Genomic DNA, 21,639 nt, shown 5'->3' on the forward strand with positions numbered 1-21,639 from the left:
GCAGCCCTTATTAGAGGGGGGAGCTAATCTAAAATGGGAATTTGGGTGAGCACTAAGCAGTTAATCATGCAACAGCGGTCACTCACATTTGCTTAGATATGTTGGGAGTTAAACAGGCACCCAAGTGAACACCAATTCAGTGGCACAGCAGGGAAACGGTAATGTTTTACAAAAAAAGTTTATTATCTTTTAAAATGTTTGTACACTCGGTATGACAATGTGCTTACACAATACTTACAGTAGAGTAGGGTGAAACTTACTTTGTACATAGAAAAATAATAAAAACAAAAAAACATGAAAATCTCCCCCAACACTGAAATAAAATAGACAGCTGTGAGTCTGTGGGTTCCAAAGTTTGACAGGCTGATGTGGGAACTGCATCAGGAGGGATGAGCTGGTTAGTAAGGGTGGGCCCACTGTGCTCCCTGACCCTACTCTCCTGCATACAGCTTTGGTAATTTTTTACACATTATTTACACTTTCAATCATGAAATGATAGTCCTTTTACAAAGTGTCTGCGTATTTAAACATTCCCAAAACTATTTTTCAATATATTCACATATAAAGCAATGTACATATGTTGGAACATTGTTTGTTTAATGCAATTACATACGCTGCAACAAACCCCAGACCTAATGCTAATTAAACTACATTTAAAAATCTTGGAAATCAATGGGTGTAGCAAGGCTCTAAAGTCTCACTAGGACATTTGATTAAAAAAAAAAGAACCAGAACACACAAGATGTTAAGAAACTCTTAAAACTGCAATGCTACAACCTTCATTTTCAGCATTATTCCTGTAAGTAGAAGACACTGGGCAGAACAAGTTGGGGGAGGGGTTGAACATGAAATTGAGAAAAACTGATACACAGCTAAACAGCACATCAAACATGGCATTCAAACCCTGCTCCCCTTATAATACACAAATTCATAAAAGACATGGAAATGAGTAACCATATTGCCAATGTGCTGGTTATTGGCTGATCCCTATGTGTACTTGTGAGTAAAGAAGCTCATCGTGAGGTCATATTACTTGAAGCAAGAGACATGGAAATGCAAGAATTTCCATAAGGATACCACTGTGACCTCAGCCTACTTCATGCATTCATAAAACAACAGAGGCTCCAAAGTCTTGTGGTTAACAAGGCAGGGTTTGAGGAGTGGAAGCTTGGACCTCCACAGCACAGTTAAAAAGCAGCACCAGAAACAGAGTCAGTGGCAGGGGGTTGAAGCGTGCACAAGAAAAAGGAAGTGAGTGTGAGTGTATGTTTGGTGGTGCTCTGTCATCGATACATTTTTAACAGTGGAAAGCAGAAAAGAAACTTTGATAAATATGATACCAAAAGCTGATTCCTTTGTGTAATCCTCGTTCAGGTCTAGAAGAGTTCAAAAGGTGGAATTGAGGTGATCATCTGGGGAACATTTTAAGAGCCACCAAATGAAAAATAAAATTAAAATAGCTTAAAATCAAACAGTCAGTGAAAACATTAGTCTCTATAGCACCCCATCAGTGTCATCATTTGAGAACACAGCAGCAACTGCACTTGGAGTTTGGGTCTGTTCGGTGACACTCGAGCCGCCGCCATCCACGGGGCCTGGAGAGCTTCTTGGACAGCAGTGCAATTTTTAGTAATAAATACACATTAAGAAACTACTTCACGGTTCAGGCTGGTCAGTACATACATGGAGGAGTGAATTTAAAGGCAAATCAGAGCTTGGCCTGTGTTGGCACAGAGCAATGTGTTGCCTACTAGGCTAGAAGACCTCTGTGTCCTCCTTGGGCCTGTACACGGAGCCAAATCTCTGCATGTACTTCTTGATGTACTCCTTGGTCTTGTGCTTCACATTCTCATTACACTCAAGGTCCTCGGGATTAGTGCAAGCTTTCAGCTCCTTGTTCATGACTCCGTGAGTTAGCTAGACAAATAGGCAGAGATGAGGAAAAAGTGAGACATGTTATAAATTATATAATTACAATGTATATCTAAGCTGTTGTGGAGAGGTTTGGTGGTTTAATGCTCTTTTAGTGACTGCCCTTTACAATTTGAGACACTAAAATGCAATCTCTAAAAAGGAGCGAAGCCCAACTGCTCTTTCTGTTTATTGTGCCCATGTCCTCAGACTGCTGGTATGTCCGAGTGGCACTGAGTGCAAGCCACTCCCTAAATACACAATCCAAGGACCCACCGGGAACCATGGAAAAACAGAAAGCAGCCCTTTGAAGAAATGTTGGCTGAAAAGAGCTTTTACAAAGGAATGAGTAAAAAAAAGAGAGAGAAAGATATAATAGTTTACATGTACAATGTGTTCTTACTACTCTCTTGCAGAAGCATAATACACAAACATTTGGCTACAGGAAGAAATCGCGGGAGCTCAACTATTTATTTGGTTTGAGGGAAAATCTTAAAACTTTTTCCCTTCAAGTCAAAAGCTGACCAATGCTTACACACTGTGCTCTGACCACGTAGGGGCCAAAGAAAGGTTAAAAACGTATCTGCATTAGTTTGGACTGCATGGTGCAGACATCTTGTTTTTCATCTTACCTTTCTAGCCAGGTGTTTGAAGTCTTCTGTGTTGCTGATGCGGCCAAGTTTGCAGTCCGGCTTTCGATAAGGATTTAGACATGTCACTATGAATTGGGACATCTGGGTAGTACACAGAGAAATCCAAATAAGGACTTGTTAAACAGAGGAAATATGTATGATGAAACTTTCATGTATGGCTGCAGGTATCATGACTACATGAGTTACGGTGCATAAGTTTTGAATATTAAAACAGCTGCAGTTAAACAACATTGCTTTAAACATCGTTTTCCCCAAACTCTCACCTCTTTGCGAAATGTCTCTTTACTCTTTTTAGCCAATTCACTGGATGTGTCTGCCTCAGCCGTCTTCGTGGAAAACTGTAACAACATATTAGAAGAGATGGGTCGGATGATTAAAGTACTTTTTTGCAAGTAGGTTGTTTGTTTGTACATAAAATATTTTCGTTTTGCAAGTGTTACTTGTCACAAACTTACACAAAAAAGTAAAAATCACAAGTGAGGCCCCACCTGTGCATAAGCTCAATCAAACATGGCAACTGCCTTAAAAAAAGTAGCTATCAAGCTCAGTGGCACATCAAACAGCACCTGCTCACCAGCTACTTGACACAAAGCAGGGATATCCTGCCAGGATGCTGCCTATCAGGGCCCAGCCTTCAAAAACAAAGGCAAGCCGGCAACAGCTGACTGTGTATACCCACAACAAAAGTGGTGAGGGTCAAACTCAAGTAAAACAGATTCAGACACACACAGTGCCAGAACTAGGAACAGTGAAATCTGATACTTAACAAGTGCATAGCATGTGGCATAGTTTCAAACGCTGGACGGGGACACCACCACTGTATAAACACATGCTGGGAAATGATCCGTGACCTTGTGGCTGTTCTTGCCGGGAAACGTAGCACGAAAAACATGGATCTCACCATCTCACTTTTTAATGCTTTTCTTCCAACTCCGTTACATCTTTGTAAAAGAGACAAAGGGGACACTTGTGTAGTTAGACTACAACACAAGAAACCACAAATAAATGAATGCTGGGTCCACCACATGGTTTCTATTATCCTCAAAGCCAGGATAAAAATGAAGAGGGGGGAAAAACAAACGAGGCACAGGAAGAAGAGATGAGCTGAGCCACCCCTCCCCTTACAGCCTTGAGGTTAAGGGACAGACAGATGAGCAGGCTGTGGGTTAGGGAGTAGATTCTCTCTTCAAATCTGTATCTCCATGTAGATTCTGATCAAGCCGTTATACGAGGGGAGAGTCATCGGCCTGGTGATAAGACTCAATGTATATGGTGTCGTGAAGAGTGTTTTTCTTTCTCCCACCTCTTAAAAAACAGCTGCAAGTAATCACTGGTACAGCATCTTCAATTACCTCGAAAAAAAAAACACTTCTATCATGTTTTGCACCCAAGCACAAACTTTCTGGGAGCCAAACTAAAAAAAAAAATTAAAAAGATACTTCCTTATTGTCAAATTAAGAATTATTTTCACATTTTCTGTTTGCTACAATGCAAAAAGCACCAGAACTTATTTTGCATTTCATAACATAAATGATCAATCCTAAATGTTTACCTTGTCAGGATTCTCATCATAGGTGGGTGTTCCCAGATCCATCTCAGATTCATGGTCCACACTGGTGTTGTCACTACCAACTTCCCAGGAAGTCGGAGGGTCCCACTGTGTTTGCCTAATAGGCACAGGGAAGTGGTGTCAGATCGAAATACGTGCAGGAGGTTTCTAGGGGCAAAAACACAGGAACACAGCGATACCAACCTTGTAGCAATATGGTAGTAGTAGATCTTGCCCTCAGGGTCCCGAGCAACTTTCCAGTTGGGAGGTAGGACGATAGTTTTGGGTTTTGGGGGAGATGGAGGAGGCAGGTCTATCACATTGTTGGGTACAATCATTTCCTGGACAGGCGGAGACAGAAAATCAGCATTGGCAGCAAATCCATGTAGCTTTACTTTGAAGTTACCAATTATCTATTCTGGATTTAATAAGAGAAAGAACCTGATGCTTAATCTTTGATGGAAACTGTAGTTTTACGTCATACACAATTGCATTTAGATTCCTATTCACAAATGGAGCCTGTTGAGTCATTTCCTTTATGTGTTCTAACTTTAGTCACATCTTAAGGGGCATTTGTTATTGTATGAGACAGATCTTGGATTCACTTACTGTAGCACTCAAGAGCTGCATAATTTAGATGTATACTACCCCCTTGTGGCCAAGGGGGTAGTATACCCCCTTGTGGCCACAGATTGTTACTTTAAATTCACAAAGAGCATGAATACAGGTTACTGAAAAGATTTCCCTCAAAGATCTTCAAGAGAGTTAAACTGCCTAAAGTATCCTCCAGATGCCTTGTGCTGCTCAAGGACAAAGACTACATCCAAAAAAAATTGTCACAAACATTTCATCATTCCTATGCTTCTGTCCCCCCCTTTCAAACCAAACTATTATTCTTTTGTCAACTAATATCCATTTAATATGCAGTCCCTTTTCTCCATATGCTTTGAAAACTGGACATAGTGTGAATGCATTACCTGTTGAACAGTTTGGGATGTGACAATGGTGGTGACTGTGCCCCCCTGCTGCACCACCACTCCCTGCTGATGACCAGGATACACAGGCTGGCCATGCAGGTAGCTGGCTGTGGGTTCGGTGTACGCCTTCAGAAAACACAAAAGTTTATTTGGAACAGTTCAGTTACAATAGATAGAAAGGGTTTTTCACATGAATGGCAAAAATAAAGTCATGTATGCTCATGTATGATCTTCAAAACCCAGGCAAAAGATCCACCTACCTGTATAACAGGAGTGTTGGCCTGAGTTTTCACATGAATGGCAAAAATAAAGTCATGTATGCTCATGTATGATCTTCAAAACCCAGGCAAAAGATCCACCTACCTGTATAACAGGAGTGTTGGCCTGAGTGTAGGCGGTGGGGATGCTGTAGATGGTTTGACACGGCTGGCCCTGGTAGTAGATGGCCGTCTGAGCCTGTGGTGGGGGTGGGGCGTACTGCTGTGTAGGTTGTGTCTGCACGGTCACAGCCTGCTGAGTAGTGGGGTCCCACAGAGTGGTATAGCTCTGCTGGCCCTGTACCTGCGGGGCTGCTGGAGGCGGTACAGGGAGGACAGCCACTCCGGCGTCCTGGGTTGCTACAGTCGGCTGGGCATACTGCTGCGGGGCGCCAGCGGTGAGGTTGGTGGCGTCGATGTGTTGAGAGAGATTAGAGACTGGAATGGCCTGGGGAGTGGAGGATGGAGAGGTCAGTCCGAGATCTGAAATAAGACACTGTGGAGGCGTCTGTTCATAGGTCAGGTTGGGCTCAACTGGAGGGGTAGGTAACAGTACTTTTCCTGCGTTGGGGTTGGTGGGATCCAAAAAGGTCTGAATGGGATATCCAGGAGGGTAGGTGATGAAGCCAGGGCTGGAGGCATAGGCTACAGCAGGGTCATAAGCCATGGTCTGAAGCTGCTGCTGCTGCTGCTGTTGTAGCTGCTGCTGCTGTTTCTGGGCTTCCCGCTGAGCCACCTCCTGCTCAAACAGCTTCCTGCGCTCCTCGGTGGTCAGCTTGTTTCGCTCCTTGCCACTAGCTCCCCTTGGTGTTTTGCTGCTGTTAGATGGGTCAAACCTTCAAAATTCAGAAAACAAGTCAATAGTTCTATTGTTGGGCATTTGTTTTGATTTTTACACGTAATGTGTCCTTGAGTGGCCTGAAATACGCCCATAAACAAAAAGGGTCATTAGAGTTCAATGCAAAAACCTTAGTAATACTGTATACTGCTGAACAGAGATCACACAATGTTATACCAAACATGAGAAGACTTACCGTTCCTCAGTGCGTCGGCTGCTGTTCCTCTCGTAGGATGATGGCGGTGGAGAGGCGGAGCGTCTCCTCCGTCTTTCAGTGCTTCGTGGAGTTTTGTCAGAACCTCGATCACGTTCCCTTTCGCGATCTCTGTCTCTCTCCCTGTCCCAGTCTCGATCCCTGTCCCTGTCCCTGTCATAATCTCTGTCGCGTTCCCTCTCCTTCTCTCGCTCCCTTTCACGCTCTCGGCTACCAGAAGTGGCACGTGGCGTCAGAGCTGTATCTCGATCTCGGCTGCGATCTGTGAGAAAATCTAATTAGTTTAAAAACCATACAAAAAAAAAAGAAGAATTCCAGGCTAAGATTGGCATTTGACTAAACTTACCATTTGTTTCCTTTTCCACCTGGCTTTTCTTAGGTATTCTATACACCTCCTGAAATGACAAGCACAACGTTGACTTCAAAAGTTAATAAAACAACAGCATGCAAACAGATTGCAAAAAGAAAAACAGTCGTATGCACGTTTGACAATGTCTGCCTTTGAATTAGTGACTCTGTTTGAGCTCACCTTCAAATCTTTCCAGCTTTCCAGAAGCCTGGCAGCCATGCCAATAATGTCCAAAGCACTGAGTGGAGGCTCCTGACTCCTCTCGCTCTCCACATCTGACACACCTTCCTCTTCATCCTGAGAAGGAGTTCCTATCACCGATGGGTCCACAGGGGTCACTATGACCTGAGAGGGAAAACTGGCCTCTGGGGTCTCAGAGCTTTGGGCAGCATCAGTGGTAGATTCCCCACGTTGTGCCCCGATGACAGGACCAGGTTTCTCAGCGTCTTGTTTCTCTGCCTGGGCTGCCATGTTCTCCGAAGGCTCCTCGGACGGCAGATCAGCTACAGGTGTTTGGATTGACTGACTCTCTGGCTCAAGAACTTTAACCGAGGGCAGGTCAACTTCCAGGTCAGCCTTTTCTGTCACTGCCTGACTGGTCTGCTCTTCCATACTTTCCTGTTCTTCACTAGGCTCTTTTGACCCCTCAGGCTCATTTTTCTGACCCTCATTCAAATCCAACTCAAATTTTTCTTTGACCTCCTCAGTTTCAAGTTGGTGTTGCCTACTTGAACACATCCCAGTCTCTTCCTGTTTTTCCTCTTTCACCGACTCTTCCGTCGTTACCTCCATTGTTTTTGTAGCTTCACACACTAGGTCTGTCTTCAGCTGTTTGCCATCAGGAAGGCCTGAACGTGAGGATTCATCTTCTTCCTCATCATCGTCCTCCTCATCTTCCTCCTTCCCGTCAGATGCTTTGCTAGCATCAGAGAGTGCGCTGTCCAGACTGTTTTCACTAATGATTTTAAGGCGGCGGTAAACAGCAGGTTTGGACGAATCACCATCCAATTCCGGACACAGTTTGGTTGAGGAACCATCAGGAGTGTTTAGTGGCGTTTGAGCACGCGAGGTGTTCTCGCTGGAGTAGCCATCCATTTCAGCAGGCTGAGGGAGGGTTTTTGTCTGGGCCCATCGCTGAATGAAAGTCAGGACTCTGCTCTCCTCTAACATGTTCTTAGTAGAGATAGGCAGTACTGCCAATGTCTTCATAATCTGCAAAAAGAACATAGTATCAGTATTCCTAAAGCAAATCTTCATATATATGACAGCACATGCAAATCAATCACACGTCACCTGTGACTGCAGTTTGATGTTATTGGCACTGTTGCCTTTAGCTTCCGAAATCTCCACCATGAATATCCACAGCAAAGACAATCCATGATGATCCAGGAACTGCTTCAAGCATGATGGATTTTGAGTATCCTGGGAAACACAAACATATCATATTACATACTGAAAATGATATGATTACAATGTCAACAAGACATGAACTGCTGAGGTCATACTTGTATGAGCTTGAGGCAGGTGAGTTTCTGCTCCATGGTTTCCACTCGAACCATTAATCTGCAGATAGACACCACTTGTTTCTCATCATACAGGCCTTCACCATTCTCCAGCAATACCTCCAGCTCCTCATCAACCTGACGAAAGACAAAGTGAGGTCATCAGCACAAATAACACATTGTTCTTGGAGAATCGGGTATACATTTTAGCCTGAATACGTACAAGACAGAGCTAGCATTACTATGACTAAAAATACAAACTATAAGTTGTTGAATACCAATTAAAGTGTAACCACAAAATTACTGCCAGCCACGTGTAAAACCGATGACAAGACGAACTTTCAAATATGACTGAAAGAACTGACCGTGGTGAGAGCACTCTTGCGACTGCGGTCTTTCTTCATCTTTCCTCCAGCTGCCCGAACACTAACTCTGTTCTCCCCACCCAGGAAGCCTCTGCAGCTGGGTGCTCCACAGAAGCATTTCTGTGCTTCTTTGCTGTAGGAAAAGATAAAACAGACAAAAAAGCCATGAGTGAGACGGTTAAATAACCACTTTTTATGAACGTACAGTATCTACGATATATACATGTTAAGTACATAGACGAAAAACATAGACAGCACAAAATACAAGTGTTGAGAAATAAATAAATGCAGAGAAACTTTACCCGTATCTCTGGAACTGGTAATCAAAGGTCAGCTCAGTTCCTGCAGTGACAGCCTTGGTGGTGAAGAACCCAATTCTAAGTTGGCCATTCACAGTCCACTGGAATGGGATTTAAAAAAAACAGTACCAGGTAAGTTAGTCTTTAGTAAGTTAACTTGAAAGTGTATTAATAAAGTGCTTTCCTTATTCTGTACCTTTTGGGTCTCACAGTTGGGCTCGCAGCTATGGTTCATAAACCGAGAGCAATTACCCTTCAGTGTTGCATCAATTATCTGAAAATAAATATAATGCAATGTCAAGTCTTCATGCAAGACACTTTACCAGATCATTACACCAAATTACAGATTTGATAATACCATTAATTGCGATGTGTAATATCATCAATTACCTCATTATTCTTTAGTGACATGAAGTAGTAGTGTATGTTCTTCATGCGAGCATATTCTTTCACCCTTGTTTTGAACTCTTTATGGTCCAATACTTCCCCGCAGTATTCCAGTACAAAGGTGTTTCTGAAATGGTAAAACAAATAATAACAAAACAGATATTAATAAACTGCACACAAAGGTTTGATTCCAGAGACATGTTTCACCATTTTTTCCCACAATAAAGATAAAACCGTCATCACAACAGACAATTTAAAAAAAAATAATAACTTTTTAACATTACATTGATTTACTCTAATCATAGAAGTGTAGACATCAAACAGTTAAAATAGTTTTGTAACCATTTTCTATTGTACGGCGATGAAAACAACAACATGAAAACCTTGACTATGTAGCCTCATGCAATCAATTAAAAGTGGGTACTGGGTAACCACACAATTACTACTAATTTAAAAAAAAATAATAATTTCATCTTGTTTATTGTTAGAAAAACATTAGAAATGCTCTATTGAAAGCTTTAAAGAGGTTTACCCAATCAAGTCTTTGGCTGCCCGTAGTCCCCAACCCTTGTCTTCCGTAAGGATAACATCGAAGTCGGCATGTTGTTTCATCTGAAAGCGTCGATTAGAGCAGTAGGATCCATTTAGACACCGGGAAGAGCTGAGAAAAAATAATAATAATAAATTAATAACATTGTTCAAGACAAGAAAGTAAAGATATTTTGTAATTTATTTTTCTGTATCTTTCTCCTCTACGTAACAATTTTTTTTTTCTTTTTTTACACAATTCCAGGTTTTGCTAAGCCAGGAAACCCACATTTTTTTTAAATTTAATTTAATAAACCTTTAAGGTTTGGAGGATTTACATGTTGCAGCTTTATCTGTAACAATCAACTTACCACTCAATCATCAGCAGCCGGTTTAAACAGTCTTCACCGCACGCAAATACTCCTCTTGTTCGCTCCTCTCTGGGTAGCAATGGGCACTCGCATTGCATTCTCTTGATATCTCTATGAGATTTGCTCTTCTTTCTTAAAAAAAAACATTTTAATTTTGTTTTAAAAACTTAAGCTTTTAAGTGCTTAAAATATTTTATTATGACATTATTTATAGAAACAACACCTTACCTCTCAGTCAGGTACATGTTTTCCTCAATCAAGTCGAAGTAAGGGGGCATCTTTTTAGACTTGGCAGACTCTCTCCAATTATTGGCGTCACGAAAGTCTTGCAGAGTCAGTACCTTGGCTTTGATGTGACTTTCCTTAGAGATGTCAGCATCTCCTATACGCTCCCTCTTGTCTGCAGGCCCCGCTTCTGCCTCGTTGTCTGATTCTGACTCAATCTCTGGACGTCTTTTCTTGGGAGGGCCCCGGCCTCTGTGGGGACGAAAATGTTCTTCCCTAGGCAGATCAGGCACAGCAGAGCCCCTGCTGTTGCTGCTTATTTCATGACCTTGTACAAAGCTTGATGATGTTTTACTTAATGATTTATGCCTGCTGTAGTCATCATGGTCATTGGTTAAAGAGTCTGGATGGATTTCACCTGCATGATCCTGATAATGTTCATGCACATGGAGGTAGGGGTTTCTGACAGTCTGCTTGTTAGGAGATTGGTGGTTACTCTGCATATGTTCCTGCTCCTTAGGAGAGCTTTCTGTCAGTTTAGTGTTCAGTAACTGTGACCCATGACTGCTATCAGGCTGTTGGTATGTACTACTGGGCTGTTCTGCTTGTGAAAAATCCCAACCCAAGTTAAATCCATTCTTGTCATTGATATTGTCAGCTTTGGAAAAATCACCATGTTGGTAAAGAGATAACATCTTTTCACCTGTGTTGCAAACATTAAGCTGTCCGTGCCTTTGCTCATGCTGTTTTGAATTATCAAGGCTGTGGGTAGGATCTGTGGAGCTCCCATGAGCTCTGATTTGACCAGTCATGTAACACTGGGCACGTATGGAGCTCAAACTCTCTAAGTGACTGGTGCTATCGATCATGTTACTCTGGGATTGCCACAAGATACTTCTGTTAGATGAGTCATTTACACCAGCACATGGACCACTGGTCTCAACAAATGCAGAGGAAGGACTCCCCTGCCTTTGTTTTGGGACGTCACCCTCATTCTGAAGTTCTGAACTATTCATGTTAGTATTTGGGGAAGCTCCTGTATCCCGTGTATCCATTGTTAGAGAAGAATTCTTGGGCACCACCACCACGGAGTGCAATCGTTTTATAGCCTCATCACAATCTGAGTCATATTCTGAATTGTCACTATCACTGGCCTCACTCTGTCCTCCCAATGCATCCTGATTAAGTGATGTTCTCTTACTTGATTTGATCTTGTGAGAGATGTTCTTGGATGTTTCCTCATCACCATTCCACATTTCTGCTGCTTTGTCTACCTGTGATGTATCACTTGTGTGCAGAGGCTTATTGGTGTTTGTTTTTTGAGAAACGCTCAGTTTCAAGTCACAGTGGTCAATGCTGGTGCTTGCTTGTGAAGGCTCACTTTGGTCTTTGTATTTATCAGTCATGGATCTGCTGTCAGAGCCGACTTCCTGCTTAGAGATCTTATTCTGCTTCACCACCATGGAATGTGTTTCAGCTTCTTGTTGAATAGTATCTTTAAGGTCAGAGTCTGGTTGGCTATTGTCTGTAAAAAAAGCTATTTGTTTCACAGAGACCACTTTTTTAACAGTATGCTTAGTCTCTGCACAAAGACCCCGCTGTGAATTATCACCCTCTGAGGTGTCCTGCCCGACAATATCCCATCTGGACTTTTTGGTGCTACTACTGTTGTTCTTTTTAACAGTATCCATATTTTGCTGTTCAAGTGTCGGCTGATTCACAGATTGAAGACACAATGAATCCGATTCGGGCAGCACTCTTGTGCCACACTGCTCTTCAACTGTTGGCACCTTATTGAGCTCAACAATATCTGGTTTAGTGTTCTGTTGGAAATCAGGTGTGACAGGTATATCTCTGGTATCAAGTAAGGACTTTGGCCCAAGTGAACAGTCAACAAGGTTCTTGTCCTGGCTGCACATTATAATATCAGTACTACTACATGAAATTAAGACAGCTGCATTTGAGTTCACATGTGGTCGGTTATTTGAGGAAAGGCTATCCTTCACATTGGTCAAGTTTTTCAGGGGGGCATTTACATGCGTTAGGCTTTCACTTGAGGTTAAAGTGGAGACATTGGTCTTCCCAACGTCAAGGCCTGATTCTCTTTCTTTTCTCTTTGATGGCGATTCTTGCAAAGTCTTATCAGTGCAAGAGAAAATTTCCTTAGGATCCTGATCACTACGTTCATTTTCACCTTGTTGGGAATCCGACTTTTCTTTTTCACTTTTAGAACACAATTCTGTGGAATTCCCAAATGACAGTGTTTTGCTGGGGCTGTGAAATATGTCAGTTGATTTTCTATCGTGTCCACTGGGTTTCACTGAAGATCTAGAATGGGTTATCTGTTTTGTTTCTGTCCTACTGGTTTTCTTTTGGGAGTTTTTACAGTTGTCTTCAGAGCCAGAGCTTTTGTCAGAGGCCAGTGATTTTCCTTTATGATCTGCCTCAGAGTCACTAGAGCTGCTTTTTTGTCTTTTTTCAGACGTTTGAGAATGGGGATGCATACTGGAAGAAGATGATTTGCTCTTGGTCTCTGACTTGTGATGGGAGCCAGATTTACGGTTACTGGAGTCCAGCTCTGGAGAGCACTTGCGCTGGGAATCAGAGTCTGATAGTCGCTTTGAAGTCCTTTCAGACTTTGATGTTTGTATTTTTTTATCCATCTCTGATGAGACAGGAGAATCTGCAGATTTAGAGACTCTTTCAGATTTTGAGTAGGATGATGATTTTGACTCTTTGTGAGAGCTTGCATGGGCAGACGATCTACTGGAGTCACTTGTCCTTGTTCTTGTCTTCCTATGGTCGTCCTCCGAGTCTGAACTGTCCCGAGTTCTGTCAGTTCGAGACCGAGAACGTCTTCTCTCTCTGCGTGGAGAACTCCTGTTTGATCTCCTATCAGAATCATGATAGTATGACCTTTCAGAGCGTGATCCTCTGTCACCTCGGGACCTCTCTGACCTGGAGTGAGATGAACTTGTTCGAGATCCTCTTGATCTCGACCGTGATCTAGACCTTGATCTTCTGCGATCTTTGTCTGATCGAGATGAGCGTGAAGATGTGTGTCTGGAATCACGTTCTGGTTTGGAGTAACTAGAAGACCTTTCGTGATGCTCCGACCGCTTTGAGGAACTTTTTTCTTTTTCCTCCACATTTGAACCAGAGGAAGACTTTTTTGCCTCTTTGCTTTTACTGTCAGAGTTTGTTTTACTTTTGGAGTCAACTGATTTGAGGGTGGAAGACATCTGGACTGAATCTCCATCAGACTCTGAGCCAGGGGGAGCACTATTCGATTGAGACCTGGTTTTCCTTTTGTATATCTTACTGTCCTGCTCAGTACTGCTGGAACCTTCTCCATCTTTTCCTGAGGAAGTAGTAGGTTTCTTGAGGCTAGGGTTTAACCTCGGCTCAGGGGCCTCAATGTGAGCATTCTCAGAGGGGCAGACACTGACAACAGTCTGAGGCTGGGGAGTTGGGAATTCGGTTACACTCGTACTTGCCGATTTCTGCAATTCTGAGGGTGGCTCCTCTGGCACACCAGATGTTGATTTCTCTTCAGTCACAGAAACACTTAGAATTTGCTTTTTAAAATGCATCCTTGCTAAGTCCGTTTTCAGTTTTGGGGATGAAGAGACTGGCACCACGGGGATCTGCTTTTGCTCAGTTTTACTGTCTGCATCCTGCCCTTCTTTGTCTGAGGTTGACTGTGACGAGGCAGGTAGAGGTTCAGTGGCAGACTTCTCAGGGCTGGCAGGGATGAAGAACGGGCTCTGCAGGGGCTTCTTGGTCAGAGCGAAGCTGAAGGACACTTTCTGACGACCCTGATCCTCTAGGTTGACCTTCATCTTGGTCCCTTTAGGCAAAAGATGGTTGGATAGCATGACCCTTGGAGACAGGCTTTTGATTAAAGCTGCCTTGGATAGGCCCTCCACCTTCACCTAAAATAAGAGAGAGACCATGTAATAAAGCTGTAACCTGAGTTTTTAAGAGAAATGTTAAATTAGACATAACAGTTGTAACATTCATTTAGTTTGTTTGTTTAGTTAATACGTACCGAGGCACCACTCCCCTCCTCTCTTGGGTTATAACATCATGGGAAGATAAGAAAGAGAGAAAAGAGATCAATCAATTTACACAGTTCATCTAGCTTTATATAAAATAACTTTATGGTGTTTATGTGGGATTTCTAAAAAACTAAATTCTCAATGTAACCTTGTTGGATGTGAACATATCCCTGAATAGCAACATTGTGTGTGATATTAGGTGTAAACAGTTTTGAAGCACACCATCTATTAACCGATCTACCGGTACAACAATGTAAGGTATTCTTTTTTTCCAAATCTTAAAGTTAAAAGAGGCCTGGTTTACTGGTGTAGTAATGAGCATACTTGAGATTTGTAGTTAGTGAAGTTTATGTTTACGAAAACACGTAAAGTATGCAATTTTGAAATTCATCTCAACCATTTCATCAATTTATAAATAGCAGAGAGCGACAGGAAATAGCTGACATATATGACAAAACTACTTGGATAGCTTTGACATCTATCAGCCAGCCATATCATTGTATATCATGGTGCAGTGACGGCAAGATATTGACCAAGACTTTAGTTTTGAGGACATAGACATCTGTGTTTAAGACAGTTCTCATGGTATTCAAAGCCCTCAATGGTCAGGCCCCATCTTATATAGCAGACCTTTTACACGCCCACTCAGCCCCTAATAGGCCTTTCACACCGCCGCAAAATCAGCGCTAGTTCTGGGCTTGTTCGGAGTTAGAGCCAGTGTTTTGGTTTCACACCGCCAGAGAGCCTGCTCCGGGCCGTAAAAACCGGGGGAACTCGTACCCCAGGATTGAGCAGGGTTTGATAAGAACTGCTTGCGCCAGCGGCTGGGGGAGGGATTATCCTGACCAACCAGAGCAACTCAAACCTCATGCCCGCCATATTTAAAAACACCGCTACTACGAGACGTAAACATAACATAATTACCGAACGTAGCGATCAAATTGACCGGCGAGAATACGCTGTATGGGTCCTGTTTGCTTAAGAAAGCAAAGCGAGAGCCAACAAGTGTAAAAATAAGACGTATTCGCCGCTGTTGTTGTGCTTAAAGCTAGCGGTAGCTTTAGCGTTAGCCACAAGAGCAGCGGCATCGGGTGACGTACACACACGTTTACAGTGACGTCATGACGTTGCTCTCTTTGCCGGCTCCATGGCTGTCTCCGGTCGATGTGAAACCAACCGGTTCATAACTGGGATAAGGCTGTAACCAGTTTTGAACTGACCCCAACACCAGCCTGGAACTGACTCTTGGTTCATTTTAGAGTGAAAGGCCTATTAGATCCTCTAATAAGGGTCTTCTCCACATCCCCCGATCCAGACTCAAACAAAAAGGTGACTGGGCCTTCGCAGTAGCTGCTCCACGCTTGTGGAACCAACTGCCACCTGACATACGTGATGCCCCCTCCAGTTATGCCTTTAAATCAAGGCTCAAAACCCATCTGTACAACCTGGCTTTCCCTCCCCATTAGCTATCTGACCTCTGCACTACTGTCTATGTTTGTGTGTGGATGTCTGGGTTATATTCTTATATTTTAATCTTTATTTTTCTATTGTTGTTGTTATTTTGCCTTCATGTTGGCCTACTGAATGCACTATTTACAGCACTTTGGTCAGTGCAAACTGTTATAAATGTGCTTTTATAAATACATTTTACTTACTTACTGAATTTGACTTACTGTTTGGCTAGAAGCATTTTCTCTTGGTGTCCCAATTTACAGATTGTTGAAAGTAATAATACGCCTATCCTGTATTTTTTTAATTTAATGAAATACCAGTTCTCAGAAAAACGTGTGTTAAAGGTGCAGTGTGTAATATGACATCATCTAGAAAGTTCTAGAATGCAACGCTCCCTGGGTAACCCCAACCCTTTTGAACAATAACAGAAGCTACAGTGGCCTTCAAGGACAAGAACAATTCTACATTTTAAACAATGCACCTGATGACATTCCAACTATGACACTTTCAAGATGGCGGCACTAGGCCTTGGTCCAAAATATGCAGAAATATGGACATATATGAGATCCTTTCTAAGGGAAAAATAAATAATTCCAAAAAAAAAATTCAGCTATTATGCACTAAATTAAACGTACTTATGGATATTATAATTACTTTCAACAAAATCTGCTAGGAAATAAAACCCAAAATTCTACACACTGCAGGTTTAAACTAACCCAAGCTAGATGTTATTAGTTATAAGTACAGAACTATCTCCTCTGCTTTTCATATGTCCTAAACTTTTTGGAGCTAGGTCATCATTTTCTACTGCCCTTGAACCATACCTTTAGTTCTAAGGCCAAGGCCTTGCTCTACAGAAATATCAGGAGAATGACATTGGTGTTGAAGAAGACTAGTGCACCCATAGTAGACCCATGCAAACATGAAAAAAAGTGAAAGCTGCGAATAAGATGGACAGGATTGTCTTCCGGAAGATCAATCTATTATTGTGAGGCTACGGTTCCACCATGCAGAGAAAGACAACGATTGACCTTTTGTAAAATAAAATATAGAATGTTTCCAACTAGATAGCCTCCTTGGCAGGAGTCAAGTTTGTAAGATTTATTTTCAGGTACGATTTTTATTCCCCCTGACTCCCTGACAAAAAAAATATTATTTTCAGACTGGAATATATCAAAGGTCAAACTTAATTCCTTACCCTCGGTAAGTTACATAAAACAAAACAAGTGCTTATTGTTAACAAAATGTCTGATGAACATATTTAGATGATCTGTGAGGATTAAACAAAGGTTGGAAATAATATATCCAACCAATAACCTAACAAATACACATCAGATCATTAATTGCCTAATTAGAAACTGGTGACACCAATTTAAAAAACAGCAAAATGAACAAATCACAAAAACAAAGAAGCACAGGTATATAAGTATTCTAAGTGAATAAATAGGTTTTTGTTCCTCTTTTTTCCTATGAAAGTGTGTGTGTTTTCCTTGGGGTAAGCTCAATATGGGTGCAGCCAGTGAAACAATTGGGTCATTTTATCCTTAAGGATATAATCCCTTCCTTTTTCTCAGTAATCTTCAAAATGAGACATTATTGCAGTGACATTCTGCTATACAGAGAGGTATTTAACAAGCAGTTTACATTGGAATGATAAATGGACTCTACCTTTGAGACAGTGCTTCACGTTTCAAATATGTTTTACAACCACTACAGGAATGTTATTTCAACCTTAAAGCTGCAGTTGAGAGTTTTTTTACTGTAATATTTGGCAAAACTGTCATAATAGCCATTCAGCTATATGTAGGTGAAGTAGTCTGAAAATATATTTTTATCACTTTGCTCCCCCCTGCCTCTGTGTGCTGCCCCCCAAAATTGCCACCGCTCATGTTAATTTTGACCAATGAGAGCGAGATCAGATTCTCCGTTCTTATTGGCTGTGGGACCTTGGCAACGACGTTGATGCGTCAGTTGCATGAGCGTTCACGACCCTAGCAGTCTGACACTAGCCTACTGTTTGGTACAAGGCTACTACGGCGGACAGCGAGTGGCAATGTCTTCACAAACGAACCCTCAATTTACCATTCCCAGGATACTAACAACTAACACCGCTAAGACAGCAAAAAAACGAGGAAAGACGAATATTGAAAAGTTAACTGCTGAAAGGGAGACGGAGAGAGCTTGAAAAAAAGTACACCGGCCATGCCCTATCACATCAAGACCTCTCCGACCGCGACCTCGCAACTTTTTTTTTCAAAACAGCGACAAGCGACAAATCTAGCTTTTTTTTCTGGTGTTACTGGTGACTTTTTTCGCCAAAGCAAGTATCATCTCTTCTCAACGAGCAGCGGGAGCACTGACACGCAGCCCGCTCCTCGCTCCAGCCCCGAGCTGAGAGGTGTATCTCCTGCTCTGACCGCAGCTGGGAGGGGATGCTGCGCGAGGACCGGGCCGTCTGTCAGTGCTCTGTGACGGGGGACGGGCCAGGAGGCTCCCGCTGCTCGTTGAGAAGCGTTAAAAGTGATACTTGCTTCGGCGAAAAAGTCACCTATTACACCAGAAAAAAAGCTAGATTTGTCGCTTGTCGCTGTTTTGAAAAAAAAGTCGCCAGGGGGGCTGAAAAGTAGCTAAATATAGCGACAAAATCGCTAAGTTGGCAACACTGCCCGAGCAGCCCCTCCCAGCTGCGGTCAGAGCAGGAGCATAGATAGTAGGAGATACACACACACCTCTCCGCTCTGTTACAATTAGTTTGCTATCTTGCCTGGCTGTTACAGCTACTTTTGTTAGGCCTACCAGCACACTTACAATGATTTTAAGCTAACATACATGGTATGTCTGTGATTAAAATGTATGCTCAATATGTACGTATGTAGTTATCATTACTAATGTTTAATCACCTCGGAATCGGACATGGTGTTTGTCTCCTGTCAATGTAACTGAATTCACATGAACGCGCGTAGCTGTCGTTCAGAGGGAGGAGCTACAGCAGGTAGAGCGTTGGGAAAACAGCCGTTGGGATCCCAACGGCTCAAATTATCAACTGCAGCTTTAATGCACAACTGCTTCATGTTTCCAGCTAATAAACTAAAAAGATGAGCAATACTACAAGACACATGATCAAAGCACTCAGATTATTTCTGTTACAAATTAGGTTCTTTCTTACTAATGATGTCATCACTCTGGCCATGAAAGATAAGTAAACTGATTATTCTATCCAAAGCAACGTACAAATAAGTGCATTAACAATGTGGATACAACTCAATAATAATAATTTGTAAGAATCATGTAAGCACATTTACAAGTATGCTAAAGCTTAACTCTCCGGCTAGAGGCTGGTTGAATAATACTGTTCAGGCCTATGTACTTTGTACTGCATCTGTCGCTACAATGCACAAAAACACAACCCATCTGGACACTGACCAGTCAACAATAAAAACATGAGATCATGCGAGGACAACATTTGATCAGATGTCTACCTTTTAAAAAGAGCCCAAAGCAGAGGATCGTCTTGTATTTTTATTTCAAATATAAATATTGGCAAGACATAAAGATGACCTTGGTATCAATACGTCTCAGTAAATAAATGCCAAAACAAAAAACAACTTGATAACCTATTTCCAAATTCATAGCAAACTAAACTACTCTTCGCAAGACACACACTGTGAATGGTATTTGGTACTGTCTAATACCTGATCTCAGACTTGAGCAGAGTGTCCATTGAGAAACTCGTCTAGGATTAGAAGGCCCGAAGAGGCTGCTGGCCAAGTATAATCCAAATCAGAGAAATGAGCCCTCCAAAGTGACACCACACCTGGCAAAAAGAAAGATAGGGTTGCAATGAGGCAGGTTGTTTGTCCACCACAGTTTACAGCTAGTCTGTGAGGAAGTTGTATACTATTGACATTATAGATGTGTGAGGGAAGTCCTGCAAATGCTTTGGTTGACACACATTTAATATAGTGTTTAATAGTTGGCCTGGTTTTTGCAAAACACATTGTCTTGATGTACACAGTCAGAAATTACTTTGTGCCACATGCTTTCAACCGTTGAGTATTAACGATCGTATACGGGTGTCCTCCCTTCCTGTTATCTAGCACTGTAGTTCTGGGGAGAAAGAAACCAGTTACACGTCTTTAATTTGATGCTGTGAGACAAGGATTTTCCCCTTTATATATTTGGTGGGCTGCTCGTCTCCACTCCTCATGTTAAAGTTGAAACAACTTAAGCATGTAAGGTCAAATTCACCGAGATTGTTTATATATGGTAGCCTACTGTAATTGTCGAGGACAAATGAGAAACATGGATGCAGGGGGAGTAGTGACCACGCATCTCATTATTAGACACGTAAAAGCGCAAGCAAATGGTTCAAAGAACACACGGAGTCTATGGCTTTAGTATTTCAGTAAACTTACACTTGAACATTATTGTCAAAACTCGGTAACTGGTTTGAAGCAATTTATTAAACTAAAAATAACGCATGGCCTGAGCGGGAGGATGTAGCCAAAACATGGCCTTTAAAGGGATGTTTCTACCCACTATACTAACGACCAGGTGAAGTGTAGAAAACCTGTCAATTTGGTAAAATATCTTATAAATATTTATTTACTAATTAACCCAGCCATTATTCATGAATAAGTAACAAGAAATCAGCGAAGTCTACATTAATATAGCTATTCGACTTCGACGCTGCTTTACAGTAAAACATAATATCACAACCAGCTAAGCTAAGTCGAGCTAGCTAACGTTAACAGAGAGCTTCCTAGGGCCATTTTTAAAGATAGCCTTAGCGCCCGTGCTTAAATTCCCGTCGTTGAACTGCCACAATGATATACTTGGAAATGTGAACCGCACGACGTTTTAGGCTGCGCAGCAGAGATAAACAGCCACATTTGTTCGTATAAACAAAGACGGCCAGCCAATTAAGTCTACTTTCAACAGCAGCTAACGCTAGCTGGGTTAGCTAACTAGCAGCGATTAGGCTAACATTAACTAATGGGTTACTTGTCGGTCATTTATCTGTCACTGATAGATAAAGTCGTGGTAATAAAGTTTTTGAGCAGCAAGGAGCACTCTATCTTTCTCATTTAATGAATGAGCATAACGGGTTTGATATAAGTTTCCGTTTTACGATATGATGGACCCGTACACTCCAGTCTCTGCACCCGGCTTTAGTAGCACGCTAGCTGCTGCTGCTGTTTTGTCTTACTTGCGGTGAGGTGGTTAAACCCCAATACACGTAACGTTAAGTAAAAAAAACAACAACAACAGTGAACAGCGGTTCACGAGGTACTCACTTCACGAAGTGCCTAAGGTCACAAGGTTCCCCCATCTTCGAAATCACCCGTAATCGCCCCTTCGAGAAACATCAAGCAACAATGTGTGCCGACGTCAAATCCATACGGAGCTGTCGGAAATGAAATGATGGTCGAATCAGAGGATCTGCTGCTGTTGCTGCTGCGCCCCAGCTTCAGCCTGGGTCAATGCTGGTACTTTAGAGCTAACATGAGCTTACATGGTTAGCCAAGAGTTGGAGGAGATATCAAAAAACAACAACAACAAAACAAAAAGGCAAGATCCAGAACGTGTCTTGATTCGTTCCTCCTGTAATTTCAAAAAAGACTGACAGCCTGGTCTGCTCAAAGGACAATGTGTCTTTGGGATACCTTTACTTCACACAAATACACGCAGTGTCTCTCTG

General features: G+C 42.1%; 1 protein-coding gene across 4 annotated transcripts; it reads right to left on the bottom strand.

Moving 5' to 3' along the window:
* Positions 1-168: 168 nt before the first annotated feature.
* setd2 (SET domain containing 2, histone lysine methyltransferase) lies at positions 169-21,594 on the bottom strand. Of its 4 annotated transcripts, none has more exons than XM_080039787.1 (22): positions 21,236-21,594; positions 14,477-14,498; positions 10,429-14,360; positions 10,201-10,332; positions 9,834-9,962; positions 9,305-9,428; positions 9,111-9,188; positions 8,918-9,015; positions 8,616-8,748; positions 8,254-8,388; positions 8,042-8,170; positions 6,929-7,960; positions 6,746-6,794; positions 6,382-6,661; positions 5,904-6,183; positions 5,454-5,795; positions 5,091-5,216; positions 4,318-4,454; positions 4,117-4,231; positions 2,828-2,902; positions 2,544-2,645; positions 169-1,917 (listed from the first exon to the last, which is right to left on the bottom strand). In XM_080039787.1, the coding sequence occupies exons 1-22, from the start codon at positions 21,268-21,270 to the stop codon at positions 1,756-1,758; spliced, it is 7,647 nt and encodes a 2,548-aa protein (XP_079895913.1). In that variant the 5' UTR covers positions 21,271-21,594; the 3' UTR covers positions 169-1,755. The 4 variants fall into 4 exon arrangements, with proteins under 4 accessions (XP_079895913.1, XP_079895911.1, XP_079895912.1 ...); XM_080039785.1 differs by adding an exon at positions 19,631-19,752 and having other exon boundaries at positions 5,454-6,183; XM_080039786.1 differs by having other exon boundaries at positions 5,454-6,165.
* Between the last annotated feature and the right edge of the window lie 45 nt (positions 21,595-21,639).

This window comes from Ammodytes marinus (genome assembly GCF_949987685.1).
Source record: "Ammodytes marinus genome assembly, chromosome: 13".
In the NCBI taxonomy this organism is placed as follows: Eukaryota; Metazoa; Chordata; class Actinopteri; order Uranoscopiformes; family Ammodytidae; genus Ammodytes; species Ammodytes marinus.